Raw genomic sequence first — 19,766 nt, 5'->3', positions numbered from 1 at the left:
AGCCACACACATGCGCACAATAAGTGTTTCAGTGTTTCCTGTCAGAGTGTTTGAAATTATTCACATTTTGAATATGTATGCAGATCTGGAGACAAATGAGGAAGAGGAGAAACAGGAGGGTAAAGTAGTGAAAAGGTGACGATGGGTGCTGGATATAGGGGAGAAGGGCGGGATGGATGGATGAGATAGGATACAAGAGCGAGGAAATGAGAGAAGATGGGGCTTGAGAACAAATGAGGGCAACGGGGGGAAGATGTGCGAAGAGATTTGAGGAAAAGAGGGGCGGATAGATGAGAGGAGAGACGGCGAGGAGACAAACGTGAGGAAATGAGAGGAGATGAGAAAGCGAAGAGGGGGGGAGGAGGGGAAAGAGGTGAAGAGAGGAGAGGAGAGGAGATAAGGTTATTGAGTTTCTGTCTCTCTGTTTCTCCGCACCCCCACATCCTCACATGGCGCTTCCCAGAACAGAGATCTGTCCTGTGTTAAAAGCATTGTATCATTTAGTTCAGACCCTTAACATTAATCAATACAGCAGTTATTTCATTTTCTCGTTTGTACCTTGGGCCGCCTCATTCAATAATGCGGTAATGCGGCCCACTGGCACACACACAGATAGCCACTCATAATGTGATTGCCCAGATGTATACAGAGTCTATCACTTTCGTTTACATTCACACCAACACACAAAGAAACAGCCTCTCATAATGTAATTTCCCAGATATACTCTATATAAGTGTTCTCTTTCAAACACAGACACACACACACACACACAAAAGGCCTAAAAGATCATCGCTTTATCCCACAAAAAGCAGAGAAAACACTTTCTACTTTCACTTAATGAAGAGCTGTAAAAAGGAGCAAACTCCTCTCTGATCCATTCCACAACACACTCCACCTGGCAGAACATCAATACCCAATCTGCACACACGCACACACTCACACACAGAGGTGTTTTTAGCCCGGCAAACGGCTGTGTCATTTCTGAAGGCGATGAAAGGCAATACATTCGAATGAATACGAATGTGATTAGTTAATTATGTGCTTTCAGGAGGAAATTGAGGAGTGCTCGTGAATGTTTGGCAGAGAGGAGCTCCACGATGAGCTAGAGAGGCTCCGTCTTGCCCTTGCGTGTGTGTGCATGTGTGTGTGTGTGTGTGTGTGTGTTTTTGAAGGGTGGGTAGCGTGTGATGAAGTCTCAACAAGGGGTGAAAGGGATTCATTGTATTATTGAGATGGAGAAAGTGCGTATGTGTTTGTGCTGGCACCTGACAAAAAGAGACAGAATGAGCTAATATACAGCGTGTGAGTGCGTGTGGTCGGTTTTATTAGTAACTTCTGTTATCTTTCAGAGTTGCAGGGATAATTCTGTATGGCAGGTGTCCAGATGATGGCTAGTGATAGTGTGAATGTGCGTGTGTGTGTGTGAGTCAGTACATGCCAGTCTCACATGGTCCTCTAAGCCAAGACCAGAGGATGAATGTGTTTCATTGTGCTTCTCTCTTGAACGCATCTAACACCGTGGGCCTGAAGGTAATATTCTCCTTCCTTGGTAAAATACATGGGCTTACACACAAACACACACACACAGACACACGTAGCGCACATGCAAACACGCACCCAAACACATAATTGGTTTTCAGAGGTAGTTTTTTATAGCTCTTTTCCATTTCATGGCTGTCTACTTTGTAGAATATGACATTTATGCCTGTCTGTTCTGTTTGGATACACACAGACACACACAGAATAACATACATATACTCACATTCATGGGGTCCACAGTCTGAGACACAATTAAGCACACACTCTCACACACGTCTGAACACAAACACGTCTGTAAAGGTGGAAAGAAGGCACACTTCCTTTTAGTCAGAATCAGACCCATCAACTGTTTTCATCTGCCGCTCGCTGTGACAGACACACAAACAAAAGCACACATATGATCTCTGCCTCTGATCAGAGCTGAAATCAGGTGGTCATCCCCCCACCCCTCCACTTGCCATGCCCTGAAACCAGCTCTTTCCCTCAGTCTCTCTCTAACACACACACAGAGAGAGAGAGAGAGAGAGAGAGAGCAATACACCACACACAACACAGGCCCCATGTGGAGATAAATGTGACCAGCAGTCCTCACCCCCAGCAGAAGAAAATCCAATTCTCTTTCACTTTTATCCCTGAGACTAATGTTACTGTCAAAGAAGACACCACCACCAGAGACCAGGCGACTCTGTTTGTGTGTGTGTCCCTGTATGTCTGTATGTGTGTGTGTGTATGTTTGCTGCAGTGAGATAGCGAATTCATTTAAGGTGATGTATTGCTGTCTTTACCTACAATCTCACTGTAGGCCTCGGTGGTGTTGTTCCTGCCTTTCCATGACAAGCTTTTGACCCCTCCTCACCCCCTTCTTTCGTCATCTTCTCTAATCCAACTTTCTTTCTCCCCCCCTTATCTCTCCACCGTTTTGCCTCTTTTCTTCTTCTTCTTCTTTTACATTTATCCTCCATTCACTTCTTTTGACATTTAGTTTTTCTTTCTCTCATGCCTCTCTGTTTTTTGAGTTTAACCAACTGAGACTTTGACATTTTAATCAACATGTTCCCAAAGCAAATACATAAACAGAGTAAGGACGCTATAAATACTGCATTAAATTACATTAAAAAGTAGTGATATACAGTCCAAGGAATGAAACTTCTAGTCAAGTTGATTTTATTTATATAGTGTCAAATCCTAAGTTCTATCATTTATCTCAGGGCACTTTTCACACAGTGTAATGGGAAGAAACCTTGAAAAAGCGACTGGAGGAGAGAAGAATGAGACGAGAAAGCAAAAAACTCCAGGAGGGAGAGGAAGCCAAATTAGTAACAAGCATTAGCGTACAGAAGGAGAGGCGGTCTAGGCCTATGGAAGCATAACTAGGGGTATGGTTCAAGGCAAGCCTGAGCCAGCCCTTAACTATGAGCTTTATCAAAAAGGAACGTTTAAGCCTGCTCTTAAACGTAAAGAGGTTGTCTGCCTTCTGAACACAAACTGGGAGCTGATTCCACAGGAAGGATGGTTTAGATGAAGAAATCACAGGAGTAAGCTGGTGAAGGTCCATGGGAGAAAAACAATCTTAATATTTGTCAAGTATTACAACTGTTTCTAAGGTTTCTGCGTGTGAAGATAAATCAGTGCTGTTGAGGGCAGGAGGTGATGGATTTTGTTTCTAATAGTTAGAATTTTATTATTAAAGAAGCTCATGAAATTGTTATTTCTGAAAGAAAGAGAAAGAAAGAACACGTCTTATTTTGTGAAAAGCAGGTATATAAGGAGAGTTTGAATGAAAGAAAACAGATTTTTGGAGGGAACTTTTCATTTCTACCTTTTCATATCTGGCCTTCAAAAAAAAAACAAAAAAAAATGCACGCGCGCGCACACACACACACACACATTCTATAAGAAGACTTCTGCCTCTACTTCTTCAGTTTCTCTCTCCCCCTCCTGTGCTGTCTTTATCTCTCCCCCAGGTTTTTTTCCCAGCATCTCTGAGGTCTGATTGGGGAAATGTGACCTATTCATCACAGCTGACATATTCTGTGTGTTTACAAGCCAGCCACACACATACACATACACATACACATACACATACACACACACACACACACACACACACACACACACACACACACACACACACACACCATCATTTGTAACTGCACATTACGTGTTTGTTTGTTATTGGCAAAGCTCAGCTGTAGAGGGTGGTACCAAGGGAGAGTCCTGTAAAACAGGGACAAGTGCTGTTTTTGGTGTGTGTCTGTGTGTGTGTGTGTGTGTGTGTGTGCGTGCATGTGATTGCAGGTACTTTGTTAATCATTTGTAAGCCCCAACAGATGCCATGCAGGGGACCATAGTGCACAGGGCTTGTCAGTCAACCACCCCTTCATCACAAACACATGCACACAAACACACACTCATGCAGGTGCAGGTGCACAGCAATCCGACCACAACCCCCTTCCCCTTGAGGCTGATTAGTATGCATGAGATCTCAGAAGGCCGCCCTATACACACACACACACACACACACACACACACACATACACACACACACACACACCAACACACACATATTCTGGTGGATTGGTCCATTCTAATTATCTCCTGGCGTTTATGGAGAGGGCTGATTAGAAGCTGTCAGTGTGACTGATGACGACATGCCATGTTATCCCCCAGAGAGAGGCAGAGAGACAGAGAGGAAGGCTGGTCACAGCTGTGGACTCCACTACTTCTCTGTCCTCGTCTCTTTATAGGTTGTGTCTTCCTTCCTTGTAATTCTGCTCCCACTAACAGCTGCCTTGCTATGTCTCTCTCTAGGTAAGCCAGTGATGATCATAACAGAGTTCATGGAAAACGGATCTCTGGACACTTTCCTCAAGGTGAGTTACGGCTCAGCTGGAAGAAACACATCATACACATCCACCCCAAGGTCAGGGCCACAAGGCTTCACAAAGACGATGTGGAAAATGATGTCCCAGCTGTAAAGTGTTAGAAATTGTAGAGCTTGTTCCCCTAAACTGCTTTACTCGAGGGCACATTCTTTTAAAAATATATAAAGATACCTGACTAAAATTGGCTTTCATCTCTTAAAGCTGGAGAATTCGGTCTAAAACACTTCACAGAGTCCATGAAGGACTACTGTTAACAAGCATCCTTTAAAATAAACAAAACTACTTCAGCTGATCAGGTGCTCAACCACATTTTTCATATGTAATCATCATATAAAGGCCGTAAAAGATATATTTCATTGCTCAGAAGCAAAGATTATTACTTGAAAAAAATGTGTGCAGCTGGGAACAACACATCAGACAGTTTTCACCTTCATTAAATGGTACAGTAACAGTAAAAGGTTCATTGTCAGGTTGGGTAGAAGAACTACTGCCATAGTCTCTAAATACATGCCATCACCATGCAGTACATATATTTCTATAGACAGAGAGCGGGTGAGTCAGATACATGGCCTCCCTGCACTGTCATCACATAATGTTTGATATTGGATCTATGAAATGCACTTAGTGTCCATATCCCAGAGCAGAAAAGAGCAGCAGACTGCTAACAAATGGGCAATAAAACAAAGAAAGTGTATTGCTTTGTGTGCAATATTTGCTCCGTCAAGTTCATTTAAAGTGTAAAGTAATACCACCAAACTCATGCGGTTAAGAGTCAGAGTAGCAACTGAGACAGACACTGAAAATCACTACCAAAGTGCCAAAGAAATTTAAAAAAAAAAAAAAAAATTAACATCAGTATAAATGAACAGAGAAATACAGTCAGCGAATATTTTTCTGGAGACATTTTATGGTGTTTAAGTTTCTGAAAAAGATCTCAGTAAAGAGAATGGTTTAAATAAACAATTTGTAGAGCAAGTGAACAGATTTAAAAAATAAAAGGAGGCCGTGGGGCCATTGCTTTGTTACTGAAAACGACATTATGCAAAGAGTTAGAAAACCCTGTCCCTCAATACGTCATCACGTGAACTGATGATTTTAAAGAATCAGCTCTTCAAGAATGACAGGTTATTCTTTTAAAATGTCAATTGCATACACACAAAAATGGCTCCTTATTTAATGGAATTTGGATGCAACAAAATAAGGACATCATAATGAATGTGTGATTTATAATGCGTGTTCGTGACAAACGTGCACTATTTGCTTAACTGAGCAGCCCCGAATTGAGTTTTTTGCATACACCCAGATGAATAGATTGTTCCAGCCCTTGTGTGCCTCACATTGAAAGCCCCCCTGATCCATATTCAGAGTTGTTTGTCAGCCAGTAAAATCACTGCAGTGCTCCAAAGCCATTAAGCCTGTGATGATAGGCCCCTCACTAAATAGACACCAATCCCATCAGCAACACTGAAGCAAGAAGAAATGAAATCTGACAGATTTAAAAAAAAAAATGGCTAAAGCATAATGTTTTGAAACACACGCACACACACTGTCACACAACAACCCACATACACATATGCAGTGCATGCCTGTTGTGTGTTACGGTATGTATTGCAATGAGGGTCATAAAGAGTGTCCGCAGTGGCTCAATATAATTATGGAATCATTTTTATGGGTTTTACTGCTCATCCGTGCTTCTGCCATCCATATGTGTCTTTAATTATGCTGACCATTTATCAAGCAGTGCGCCATCAGAAATAACAAAGCCACCATCCTGTCAGGGACGCTCCTCCTCTCTTAGTATCCCTGTCACTCTCTTTATCCATCCTTTCCATCTATTCCTTTTATTTTTCAAGGTTCTCCTGTTTTTTAGCTTTGGGGCAAAAACTTAAGTAATAGGCCAAAATTTGCCAAAAAAAGTCTCATATTCCATCTTTCTCATTTGTCTCTTTCATCTCCTTGTCTAACCTCTCTGCCCTGCATTTGTCTCTTCTCTCTTTCCCTGCCCTGCCCACCCTACCTCCTCCTTCCTGGCAAGGCAATGTGGTGGGCAGATTGATAGAGGAAGTCTGTAGGTTTGTTAGACAGTCCAATCAATCAGCATCTCACAAAACCACCGGCTAATTAACTTACTCCACAGCTGCCGAGGGAGAGGCAGAGAAAGAACGATAGAGGAAGGGGAGTGTGGGGGGTGCACAGATGCAGAAAGATGAGGGAAGATAGATAGATAGATGGAGACTGGATCAAAGTAATACAGAGTTTTCTCTCTCTCCCTTTCTCTGGGAGATAGACATAGAGGAGAGACAGAGACGGATGGAGAGAACAAAGAGACAGAGGGAAAGAAAGATGATATAAAGTACAGAGGTTGACTGATAACATGGATGGCTTTTTAACGGGGACCGTTGGCCCAGGGCAGAAATAATTGGCAGAGGAAGGTGAGCTGGACCGCCATCGATCAACAGGCTCCGCTCTCTGCCAAAGACAGCTCAAATCTGAAATCCACTGAGCTCTGCTTGGGCACACGGTCAGTGTTAGAGAGGAAAGTTTTGTCTGCTCTGTCAGATCCAATCCTCTGCAAGTAGGATTTTTTTTTGTGATCCTCCATTGATCCCTGGAAGGAGAAATTCATCCTTTGCTCGCCACCGTCCAGAGAGAGGTCAAAGCACAGAGTTAGCGAGGGCTGGAAGGGAGTCAGACTCTTGCTCAGGGACGCTTCAGAAGCGTGGATTGCTGCCATCTCAGACATTTGAATCCTGGCTTGAACCTTCACTTCCAGCTGAGGTTGCTGAAGGACCCAGCACTAATCACTGTGCCACCCCTGCTGCAGCCTAATGTCAGCATTTACACTGTGCACTGTGTATTAATTCATCTTTCTCCTTGTCTCTCTCTCCAGAAACACGACGGCCAGTTCACGGTGATCCAGCTAGTCGGCATGCTGCGTGGCATCGCCTCAGGCATGAAGTACCTGTCAGACATGAGCTACGTTCACAGAGACCTGGCAGCTCGGAACATCCTGGTCAACAGCAACCTGGTGTGTAAGGTGTCCGACTTTGGCCTGAGTCGGGTTCTGGAGGACGACCCGGAGGCTGCGTACACTACAAGGGTAACAAGCTCTTTCACAAGCTGTGTCTGTCGTGAATAAATGTTATCTCCAATTACAGTTCATCCTCCCATTGTCCTCTGCATTACTGTATCTGATCCAAAACATGCTGGCTCAATCCCTGCTTAAACCAGATGTGCATAAATTAATTTTCAAATGAAGAGACCTGCTCCAATGAGGCCCAAAAACAGCCAGAACCAGTTAAAGAAATATCCCTGCAAACAATTATTCATATTAGTTGTGGTATATATGTTATTTGTCCTTGCACTTCACAGTTAACTCTTTTATGCCTGAAACTATGATTATTGTATCAAGTGATCAGACATGATATTCACTCCATAGATGCATAAACCTAAAACCAGCAGCAAAAAGCATTAAGGGACCCTACAGGACCTGATGAGGTTGAATATAATTTGGACTTGTGTCCCAGGTTGGGCCTTTATCAGCGCCTGTTCTTGCTCCACCCAGTTTATTAAAGTAAACAAGTATCCCAGCAAGAAGTTTTGGTATTTTTTCACGTGAGAAATTAAACCTTTAGATTTTCAAATGTTGCTTGCTTTGCTTTCTGGGAAAGACCAGCCAGTCATCTTGGCAGCTACCATGCTGGTTTCCGAGATGACCAACATTATTATCATCCATGTCATCTTGACAGATAAGAGTCCTAACTCAAAAACCACTATTGTAACTTACTGGGAGCACTGACATCTCCATGCTGTACAAATCATGCCACACTTAATTAATAAAAAATAATAATAAATATATACACATGAATGAATAGCAGCAGTGTAGTCTATGATAACAAATGACAGGAAATTCTTTGTGCTGTAAACACACACACACAGTAACAGTGAGTACAGGGAGAGTATCTGTTCACCGCATCTCATGGTTGAACACGGTTGAAAACTATCAAAGAAAAAAAAAACTAAGTCAGTCAAGTGGACCACTGAGTTAAGATTATTTACAGATACAGTTTGTATGTTAAAGTGTAATGACCAGAGCCAGGCTGAGCTGGTGACGTTAGGAGGAATGCCTTTACTGTCCTTACATTCAGTCAGCTTAGATTGGTTAGAGATTGGTGCACTCTGTATTACTCTTGTACGTAGGAAACGTTTCAGTAATGAAAACAAATGTATGCTGTTCACAAAATTAAATGCATACTCACAAACTCCCCCCTCCCATTCATATTTTTTTCTATATATAGTCAAATCAAAGAAGCCTTTGGTAACACCACCATCCACTCACAGAGCTCTGAGAGAATGAAGAAACTCAAACGTCAGTGAGCTAAACCACTGCGGAGTAACTCATCTAAAATGCCCACAAGGAGATGGCATTATTCATATTCATAGGAAGTGTTGGGGATGTTATTTTTAATATGGCATTAGCATTGCCCTGGGAGGAGTGTATCAACCACTGACTGCTCTATTGCAATCACACATACACTCCAACTGATGTCAGGAGACCTAGATGGAGAGCTGCAGGCATGAAGGGGGGAGGGAAAGGGAGAGGCTGAGGCGGAGATGGGGAAGAGACAGGGAGAGAGCAGTGGATATCAAATAAGACAGAGATCTAGGGAGGCTGAGAGAGAGAGAATAAGGGAGGACAGGGGAAGCATCCAGTGAGAGCAGTTAAGAGGAAAAAAAAAGTAGGTGGTGTAGGAATGGGCAGGGGGCGATGGAAACAAAAGTACAGTGCCGAGTGACTTGGCAGCTTTGTCTTTCATTTGACTTTGACCAAGCAGAGATGGGGAATGCTAGGTGGTGCAGAGGCAGCTGCCGCATGTTAAAAAGCTGAACCGAGCCCTATAGATGTACAGTCTGTGTGTAGACGACAGAGAGAGAGAGAGGGCGGAGGGGGTATCTCACTACATACTGTGTCTATGCACAGGAGTGCAAACTCATCAGGGTGAAAGAGGTGACAAAGATGTGATGTAAATTGATTTCACAAGCACTACAAGTCAACGAAAAACTGTCATAAGGTAATTTCAGTTCGTCCTGTCGTTTTCAGTGAAGCTTGGCATTTGCCCCCTTTCTCAAGCGACTTAATTAGGCCAGACATCCAACTTGTGACAGCTAGATCAAACTTCCCCAATTTAAAAAAACTCATGTGATCTAAAGGAATCACACAAATGACCTATTTTGGATTCAAAACAGCAATTTTTGCCAAAAGGTGACAAGCTTGCATCCCTGTATACAGTGGGTTTTATATAATCCTTTTGATCTGTGCATCAACAACAAAGGCAGGAGCAGCATAGAAGAAGGAAAAGGACATTGATGGCAAAAGAAAGTCAAGTGCAAGAACAAACACACAAGAAAAAGTAACCTTATGTTGTGGGAATATTAAAGAGCAGTGCTGTTTTGTCAAGTTGCTGTATAATATCACTTGCTCTGTTATTGATGGCACCGGGCTTCTCTGCAGGCACCGTCTTATAATTTGCTTTGTCAGATCTACTCTTGATTTACTACAACACTTAGACAGAAACGTACCAATAAAACAACCTTTAAATATTTATACTATCACAGACAGAGTAAAACATCAAGTTCAGAATGACATATTCAGCATGCCAAGAATGTGCTGACTGTGATGTAAACCATTTACAGGGAGGGAAGATCCCCATCAGATGGACGGCCCCAGAGGCTATAGCCTACAGGAAATTCACCTCAGCAAGTGATGTGTGGAGTTACGGCATCGTGATGTGGGAGGTGATTTCATATGGAGAGAGACCCTACTGGGAGATGTCCAACCAGGATGTGAGTCACAAACATATGCATCATGTCTCAGCTACAGTGTTAACTACATTTTATTTTTTTACCCAACCCTCAGCTCAGTTCTTCACTATGAAAATCAAATTTAATTTTGTGGACATTTTTATTTCTGTTTTGTTTTTGTTTTTTTTGTTTTTTTTGTATTGATTACAGAACTTTAATATCTGCCTCTATCTCCCTGTAGGTGATCAAAGCAATAGATGAGGGCTACCGTCTTCCCGCTCCAATGGACTGTCCTGTGGTGTTGCACCAGCTCATGTTGGACTGCTGGGAGAAGGGACGCAGCGACAGGCCAAAGTTTGGACAGATTGTCACAATCCTGGACAAGCTCATCAGAAACCCAGCCAGCCTCAGAGAGCTGGCCAACAGCTCAGTATGGTCAGTGGGAGAAAGCTATAAATTAAAGATGTGAACTCAACACTTTCGCTAGACACACACATGAAGTCCTGAGATATTTAGATCAGATTATAGGATGGCACATGGATTGAAGACATAATCACTGCCTTAGATCCACGCTGTAAATTTACTTTGTCAGTATAGAAAATTGCGGAAGTAGAAAGTGTCATCTTTTTTTCTCAGTAAATTCACATTCTTATCTTTTATTCAATGAAGTAATGTTTGTCAGTGAAAAGATAAAAATATAGGTTTGTGGTTTGGCATATCCATAGTCTCGCATTCAGTTTAGAAACCCTGCCTCCCCAGCTGTACTGCACACATCCATAGAATATCATTATTTTCACATTTACATTTTACACTTCAGGCATTTGGCTGATGTTCTGAACCAGACCAACAAACAGGGTGTGCAGCAGAAGATACTACAGTCCCCTTTCAGAGGAGACAGAGGACACACTAAACAAAAAAAAAAAGAAATCCCAGCACAACTGAAAAGACCGCAGAATCTCAAAAGCGCTACTAACAAGAGGCTACACATTGTAGACAGAATGAACGACGTGACTAGAAAGAAGAGTCTTATAGACTGTAGGACTTATGGACTCTTATAGACTATAGAATGGCTTTAAAGGAAGCACATACAGCACTGTATGTAAATGCATATTTTATGTAATTGCAGATGTGATTCATCCTGTGTATTCAAGATATTTACTAAGTTTGAGCATGAAAATGGATAAACACACAGATCATTTATAACAATTTATAACAAAAGAAACCAAGCACATAAGTCAGAAGGTTTCAAACCATGTGTGCTTGCACTGAGGGGGAGCAACAAGGGGATGAATCATTAATCATACTTACCCACTAATGGGTAGGTTTAAAGTTTAGGGTTTATGTTTTCTTTTCACAGTGGATTTGAGCCTGTCATGCTGTGGTTGTTGCAGAATTAAAACTACTCTGTCCAAATCCAGATCCAGCACCATGAACAAGCATTTACTTGCTCCCGAGAGTTTTTATTAATATTAATAATGACTACTCTAACAATAGTTGGATTTAATAACATTTCCAAGGACAAATAACTGACCTCAGCACAAGTTGGAAACTGTTATTTAGCCACTCAACAGGCTGCAACTTCACTGAGTTGTGAGTGTGCTTTGTATCCCAGCAGGGAGGACCCATCCACCCCAGAGTTCAGTGTGAGCACAGTGGATGAGTGGTTGGAGGCCATCAAAATGGGCCAGTATAAGGAGAACTTTTCCAGTGCTGGATATGTCAGCTTGGACTCAATCCTCTACATCAGTGTCAGGTACAGATGGCTGGTGTCTCATCCCTGTTATATAAAACCCTCAAAAGGTCAAGATTGTCAGTAAAAGACGTATTACATTCCACTTGAGTGTCATTTGAAAAAGAAGGGGATTTACACAAGTATCTTGGACAAGAAATCTCAGCAGCTGCTTGAAGGACAATGTTGATTTATTTCTCAAAAAAAAAAAAAAAAATCATTAATAAGTCCTGTTTTTTTTTCTGTCTTCCTTGCAGTGAATTGGCTAAGATGGGTGTGAGTCTGGCTGGCCACCAGAAGAAGATTTTGTCCAGTGTGCAGAGCCTGCAGACCCAGGGGACGCACGTCCAAGTATAACAGTTTCCACATAAATACACAGTGAGACAGAGCCAAAATGGATGCTCCTGTGAAGACGTCCCCTCCCCACCACCACCTGAAATGGAGTTGCAAAGGATACTCTGTACTCGGGCCTCCATTGATTTTGAGACACACTGAGATGGAGACAACATGGACGCTTGACTCCTTCACCTTCTCGCAGTTTCACCATTCTTCCCATCCTCGATGGGCACTACAGGCTTTAGCACTCAGAGTCCCAGCAACACAACCACCATTATGGAGCAACAGAAAGACACATGTCCAAGAACAAGGCCACATGTAGAGCATCCCAGATCATTTCACATCATATCAGCTCAACAAAAGAAGACAAAAAAAAAAAGATTTTTAACAAAAGAAATGACAAAAAAAACAAATTAGAATATAATTATCATCACTGTCTGTGAGGTGTACAGTTGGTTTTTACTGTCATTTTGTTTTGACTTTTCACCTTGAAGAGTTTAAAAAGGGTCAGAAGATATGTATATGTGTAGATATATGTTTATATGGGCTGTGTGTCCCACAACCGTAGAGATGGACCTAATGTTTGTATTGGTGGTGAGGTTTATATCGCTCAACCTTAATAGGAGTTATTACCTAGTACATGTACGGCCCCTTCCATTGATCTCTGTACGCAGAAAGCCAATGAATGAGCCGAGATTCTGAATGACATGAATGTGTGGGGTGAGGGGCACAGAAAAAACGGACCTTTAGAGACAGAGAGGGATGGGGATGTAGATTTTCCTAGCTAATGTAGGATGGAGATATGATTCGTTTAAATAGTGTATTTGACCAAGATAAGGGCTTCCCTAGCGACTGCTCTCGGACACACTTCCATAGCAACTAGACCCAGTGCACGTTTGCTTGTCTGCTTGCACTTATGATGTAACTGAGTGCAAAGTAACAGCAAAAACTGCTTAAGGTGGAAATAGCACAGAGAATTTTATTTACTCTTCCACAACTGTCTATTCAAAACAATATTGTCTATACAACTGTTACAGGACGATGTTGTTGGGAATATTTCAGACTATGAGTTTGCCTTCCCATGTTTCAGGTGTGTTAAGAAATTTCTAGTGTTTGGTGTAACGCAAAGGTGATACAAAGGTCATGATAAAGTTCAAGAACGTGTTTTTTCCAGTGTTGTGCCATGTATAGTACAGTAACCTTGAAATGTTCACTCCGGCAACATACCACCATTCCTAGTATTCTCTTTCCTTTCATCAGCTCCCACGGCTGGATGGTTACACAAGGCCAGTCACAGTAATTACAGTGTTTTGACCAAATAGTTTGCCTGATGAAAAGGAGCACTGGAATGGACCCTTTTTTCAGCAAGATGAAATACATGCAGTGTTGATTTCAGCTGTGCCACCAATAGGATGGATTGTGTGTATTGTACTGTCTCACTTTCTCGTTCCCAATCATGCCAATCAATTTCAAGCATTCCTAGTTTCAAACCAATATCCCTAAGGTAAATTTACAAAACAATGTTTACAGCAAAAAGCAAATAAATTGGTTTGTTGGTTTTTCCTTTTCAGAAAGGAAACTGCTGCTTATTACATTAATTATAAGGTTAGATATGATGGGACCCTCTTTGTGTGCACTGCATTCATGGCACTGAACCTGCTTTTAGTGTATTCCCAAACCCAGTTTTAATATATGTGGTACTCTATAGGACCAACAGTGGCATAAAGTACAGTATATATGATTGTATCATAGTGTAAAATATGTACAGTGTTGATTTCCAATGTTAGAATGTTTGTAATGATAACGATGATGATGATGATGACTATGATGTACTTTAATTGTGAAAAAGAGATTTCTGAAGTAATCGTTCAGGGGCGGGTCATACGGGAGAAAAGTGAAGGGAGGTGATTCGTTGGTCTGAACAAAGGAATGTAGCATGGTGCGAAGCTTCAGCTTTGATTGACAGGTGACAGTGACTGCAGTTTCTACCATAGCGTTAGAATGAGTAGAATGTACTTTCCTTATTGATACACTGGCTTAATTTGCATACCCACAATAAACAGTGATTACATGCACATTTTAAGCCTGTCTCTGCATACAACATAACTTCTGAAAACGTCTGTTTGGGTGAAGAAGGGAGGGAAGGAGTGAAGTTGAGAAAAGAGAAATCCTAAGATCAAACTGAAGATATGTTAAACCCACTCCCCCCAAAACAGCAACTGTCCAATCGTAGTTTAACAAAAGTACCTAGACATGGCAGGCCTGTCAAGCTTTGCATTTCTGCACAAGCTGAAATGGTGCGCAAGAAGCTGCAGTAAGAGTAAGAACAATTGAGGAGTTTGGAGAGTAATATCGTTTTTTGCTTTTCTCAAAACCATAACTACAAGAGCAAAAATGTAAGCATGTCTGGCTAACTTTCTTACCAACTACAGTAATAACCTAGCAGCACTTCCAAGGTCAAAGGGCAGTAACTAATTTGGTTACAGGAGTTTACTTAGGTTATGTGAAAAAGTAGCACATCTGCTTGGTTGTATTTCCCCAATTAGCTGAAGTCGATTCTGGATGCTATCAGTGAAGTTCATACTCCAGCAACACCAGCCAGTGATACCTTAGATAGTGTTGTGCATGTGCTAGCAACAGTCATTTCAGCTGAAAAAATCTGCAGTTACCAGCTAGAAATGAGAAACTGCTTTTATCTGCCTCCATCTGAAATCAAGCAACTACTGTTTCAAAACTTAAAAAAGAATTTGGATGGTAAAACTGCCACCGTGATCACTGTATATTATATGTCAGGCTAGAATGTAAAGCTTGACAGGCCTAGCAACTGTAACCAAGGGGCAGGGCTTAGCAAGCTGTCAGTTGGGGTGGAGCCAAAGTGAGCAGCAGAGTGAAACTTTCCACCTCTACTTAGCTTTTATTTTTTACTGTTTTTGTTTGTTTTTGTTTATTTTTTTTTGCCCTGGTTTTGATCCAGAATTGGCTAAATAACACTATGAAAATATGTTACAATACAGAAGTACAGAAGGGCATAATCTAGAGATTCCTTTCTCTTCGCCAAACCACTTTGCTCACTTTAGTAAAATAAGCCACAGGCAAAAATACGATGTGGATGGTCAGAAACTGTTCATTCTACTCTTGCTAACTCTATGATTTCACTCTAGCGGACTACCCTTGGCCGCTGGCCTTTTAGATGCCTTATTTACGGAGCTATTGTTCTTTTCTGTTGCCCTACAGAGGCGATATTAAGAGTAACATGTATGTACAGGTAGTATTTATCTGTGTTCTTAAGATGACCTCACATCAACACCCTGGTTTTGTAACATCCCAGAGACCCTCTCCAACAGCACCTTCACTTTCTACGCAGAAGAAAGTTCTTTTGTTCTGAAATAAAATAATAAATCTTCAAGCTTATCAACAATCAAGTTGACAGAGAAAATGGCAATATTGTTCTTATTTATTTGAGTAATTGCATAATCAGTGATGGAAACCAAATGCAAATTCTGGATGTGATTGGCTGACATTTTGAAATTTTTGGTTGCATAATTGTTTTAATGTGCAAAATTCTTCATACAAACTCAAGGTTGGAACAAGTTTAAGTATTGCCAAAAAAGTTCTCTCTCTCTCTCTCTCTCTCTCTCTCTCTCTCTCTCTCTCTCTCTCTCTCTCTCTCTCTCTCTCTCTCTTTTTTTTTTTTTTAATTCAACAGCCCCATTTCACAAATTTTAAGGCTACAGAACTCATACCCACACCTTGGTTTCAACTCCCAGGTTTGTGCCACTATTCACCCTATCAAGGTTAGCTATGTGGGTTGGTTTGCTTGATCTGAAATACAGCGTCTGTCCTCCATTTCCAACCAGGTCTGTATTGTAAATGTTCATGAGTGATTATCATTTGAAACTTTCAGCTCTCTGTCTCTTTCTCTCCTCCTCTTCTCTCTCTTTGTTTGGCCACCGTACAGTGCTTATTTGTCCCCATGCCAGTTTCCTCTGCGTTGCTTGTTGTAAAGGGTGTAGGCATTCTAATGTCTTCCATGTTGCTGTAATAAATATGCTAATATTTCTAATTTCTCACCTGAAGCCTGCAGCGTCTTTTTCTTTTCACACATTGTCTTCACATCTTTCAGACACACACCGATACACACACACACACACACAAGTCAGAAGTAATTCAAAGTGCCTTTACATGAAAGTGTTATGAAGCCTTCACTTAATTATTTTTTGCTGTGTAACAAAGCTTGAAGGAATCAAATTTTATTTTGGTCACCAGTCTTGAAGAAAATTAGTGCTTCACTAGGAACTTCAAGGGTAGTAACATTCTTGAATGGCAAAATATGGCCAGTCTGCAACCACATCTTCATTATCAGTGTGAGTGTGTGTGTGGTGTGTGTGTTCCTTGCCCAGAGATAATTCTGTCTCAGGGGAGAGGAAAGGTCGACAACTCCTGGCCTTGGTTAACCCCTTAATGCACTGGCCCCAGTTGCTGTCACTCTATGTTACCGCCATTACACCTCATTTAGCCCATCATATTAGGCTCCATATTCCCCCATCGCTCGCTGCCTCCATCTCTTTCTTTCACACACACACAAACACACACACACACACACACACACACACAGAAATCAGGGCTGTTCTCTATTTCCTCGCTATCTCCCTCCACTGCCCTCCTCTTAATCTTTCTGCTGGCCTCATGCATCCCCATTTTTTCTCCCCCTTCCTATCCATCCAGTGCAGACAGACAGAAAGGTTGTGGCTAGCCCTCTGACCTCGCATACCCCATTATCTCCCTCTTCTCATAACTTTCTAATTTCCCCTACCTCCGTCCATCTACCCATCCAACCAAAGGTTTTCTCCACATGCTGCCCTCTCTTTGAGGTCCATTGCCTCTTTCTGTCTTACTGCTATCACCACTGGGTTTCCCCTTCACCATTAAAGGCCAATCCATAACTTTGGGGCTTTTGTCTCCAGGTGTCTCAACAGGGAGAATGTCATCCCACGTATTTACTCTGGATAACATGGAGGCTACCAGGAGCCAAAGGCTCAGGCGATTGATTCATCATGCAGCTGCTATTGGCATCATGTGAAAAGGTCAGGTGTCCCTATGGAGAACACTTTAAAAGGCCATTGGTGACTGATGAGCCTGTCATGTTTGTATCACATACATGCACAAGCACTCTCACTGTTTCTTTGCCTTGCTATCTGTTCCTCCCGCTCTGCACTCTCTTTCTATGACACACACACATCCATACTCCCCTGAGAATGGTAATTGGGCCCCTCTGTCATGCTGTCAGGTGAGGCTTTGAGTGTCCCATCATGTGCAACAGCAGACATTAAAATAACACAGGAGACCAAACTGCCGCTGTGACCTCTGCAGGGGTCAGCCATATGTGTCCATGTGTGTTTTTAGTGTGTGTGTTCATAAATGTGTGACTGTTACTTCTGTGTGTTTGTGACGCTTGTGAGACAAAAACTGATGCTCATGTATAAGTGAGTGAGCGGAGTGAGTATTAAAAGGGAGACAAAAAGAGAGAAGTAGAACAAATCTGAACCAGAGGAAAGATTTCATCAGTCATTGGTTAAATTTGCAGTAGTTCCTTGTTTTGTCGCTCCTGATTGCATCGCGTGTGTCTTCTCTAATCAAATATGCCCAAGTTCAGACAGGCTCAGTGTTTCCCAGTCTGCACACACACACACACACACACACACACACACACACACACACACGTACACATCACTCCTCCCCTGTCTCATGAGGTTTTAGTTTGCTATCAAAGCGATTTCCTGTCTCAAATTTTCATCAGTAATCAAAGTTCCTGATTGAATTTGAAAAGTGAGCCCGGCTCTATAAATCACATTACATGCCTCACTCCCATCATGCCTGCTCTCATCAGCCACAGGAATGAGACGCCACCCTGGGTGTATGTCTGCGTCAGGGTCTGTGTGAGAGTGTGTGTGTGTGTGTGTTCTTGTTTTTGCTGTGGATTGGGAAAATGGATGTTGACAGAACTGTGATTTGATCCATGCAATTTTTTGTTGGGACAGATAATAGAGAAAGGGTAGAAGACTGATAAAATGACAAAAAAAAAAAAGATAACACACCTGGGTCTGATTGAATGTGGAAATAATTCCTGGCATTTGTTTTAGTGTCAACTGAATACCAGATGGTTTTCAGTACAGCTCAAATTAGTGATAAATCAAGTAAAATGAATTTCTTGAAAATGACTCTCAGATGCTTGTGTTGTTGGTATGGATGGAATACTGAACAGGCCCTGAATGGCCCTACCTGTCACACGCTCAGGGGTCTAAATCCAATCCAATATTTCTTACCAGCTGAAACAGAGTGGCTGGTATTGTTTTCACCTTGTGAGTCTGTGGGTGTATTTGAGTACTTTGGCAGGTGTTTATATGTCTGTCTGTCTGTCTGTCTGTCTGTCTGTCTGTCTGTCTGTCTGTCTGTCTGTCGGTCTGTCTGTGGACAGATTTTGCAACCGTGAAAGTATCACAACTTTACAAGACAGTCACAAATCTTTACAGGAGAGTAGTTGGGATAAAAATGAAGTCTGAAACCAAAGACGGGTGTGGTTCAAACAAGCATGCTGGAAGTATGTGTGTGTGTGTGTGTGTGTGTGTGTGTGTGTGTGTGTGTGTGTGTGTGTGTGTGTGTGTGTGTGTGTGTCTGTGTCTGTGTGTCTGTGTGTCTGTGTGTCTGTGTGTTTGGGGGTGGGGGTTTAGAAATAGGAAAATGGGCCACTGGTCCCCACACTTTACACACCTGGCCCACATCCAATTTAAGTCATAGATCACTGTATGGTCGGACACAGACACCACCAGTCCAACACTGGAGAGGTGATGGCAGGAGGGAATTTCAAAGTTTTCTGATCATCCAACATGCAGTTCAGAAGGAGTAATAATCCCACTTAAGAAGAGACAAGCAACAAAGAGACAAAAAACAACTAAGAAGGAACACAAAATGCTAATAAAGAAACACAGAACGACTAAAAACATTCTGTACCCGGGGGTCCATTATCTCACAATCCATCCATGGTTGCTGGCACCAAATGATATAAAAACCCTAAAATGCTATTGGATCCAAGTCAAATAGGACAAAGTGAATCAGCAGGAATACTGTCACCACCTACAATCTGTAACTGATTTTGAAAAGGAGCAAAAGCAGATAGAGGATGAACAGAGCAGAGGAGAATAAAATACTGTTTGAGTCTGGGGGAAAAAAAGGTGAAGAAAAACTTGGATGGGTTTGGAGGGACTGAGATAATATTGACCACATAATCCTTTACAGATGTGGAAATCACTGTTTAATGCCTGGCAGACGTGACATGCTGAACTGCTATTGGATGACTCAAGAGGGACTCTGACCAAAGACAAACTCACTCTCGCTCAAATTGTCTATCTGTCTATCGATGGAGGGGAAAAAAATGATGAAAATCTAAATTTAGAGCAAATGTAGCAAGACCACATCTG

General features: G+C 41.9%; 1 protein-coding gene across 3 annotated transcripts in view; it reads left to right on the top strand.

The window, feature by feature from the left end:
• epha4b (eph receptor A4b) overlaps window positions 1-12,724 on the top strand; it is a 78,375-nt gene extending 65,651 nt beyond the window's left edge. Inside the window, exons 14-19 of one of the 3 annotated variants that reach the window (XM_041054413.1) lie at window positions 4,351-4,412; window positions 7,315-7,524; window positions 10,119-10,268; window positions 10,468-10,661; window positions 11,842-11,979; window positions 12,213-12,724. In XM_041054413.1, coding sequence (XP_040910347.1) covers window positions 4,351-4,412; window positions 7,315-7,524; window positions 10,119-10,268; window positions 10,468-10,661; window positions 11,842-11,979; window positions 12,213-12,312 — 854 coding nt within the window. In that variant the 3' untranslated portion in view covers window positions 12,313-12,724. Of the gene's footprint in view, window positions 1-4,350; window positions 4,413-7,314; window positions 7,525-10,118; window positions 10,269-10,467; window positions 10,662-11,838; window positions 11,980-12,212 lie in introns of all 3 variants that reach the window. The other 2 variants (XM_041054412.1, XM_041054414.1) reach the window with 2 other exon arrangements.
• Window positions 12,725-19,766: the final 7,042 nt, after the last annotated feature.

This window comes from Toxotes jaculatrix, chromosome 14 (genome assembly GCF_017976425.1).
Source record: "Toxotes jaculatrix isolate fToxJac2 chromosome 14, fToxJac2.pri, whole genome shotgun sequence".
Classification (NCBI taxonomy): Eukaryota; Metazoa; Chordata; class Actinopteri; family Toxotidae; genus Toxotes; species Toxotes jaculatrix.
This window is presented reverse-complemented; position numbering and strand designations above follow the sequence as displayed.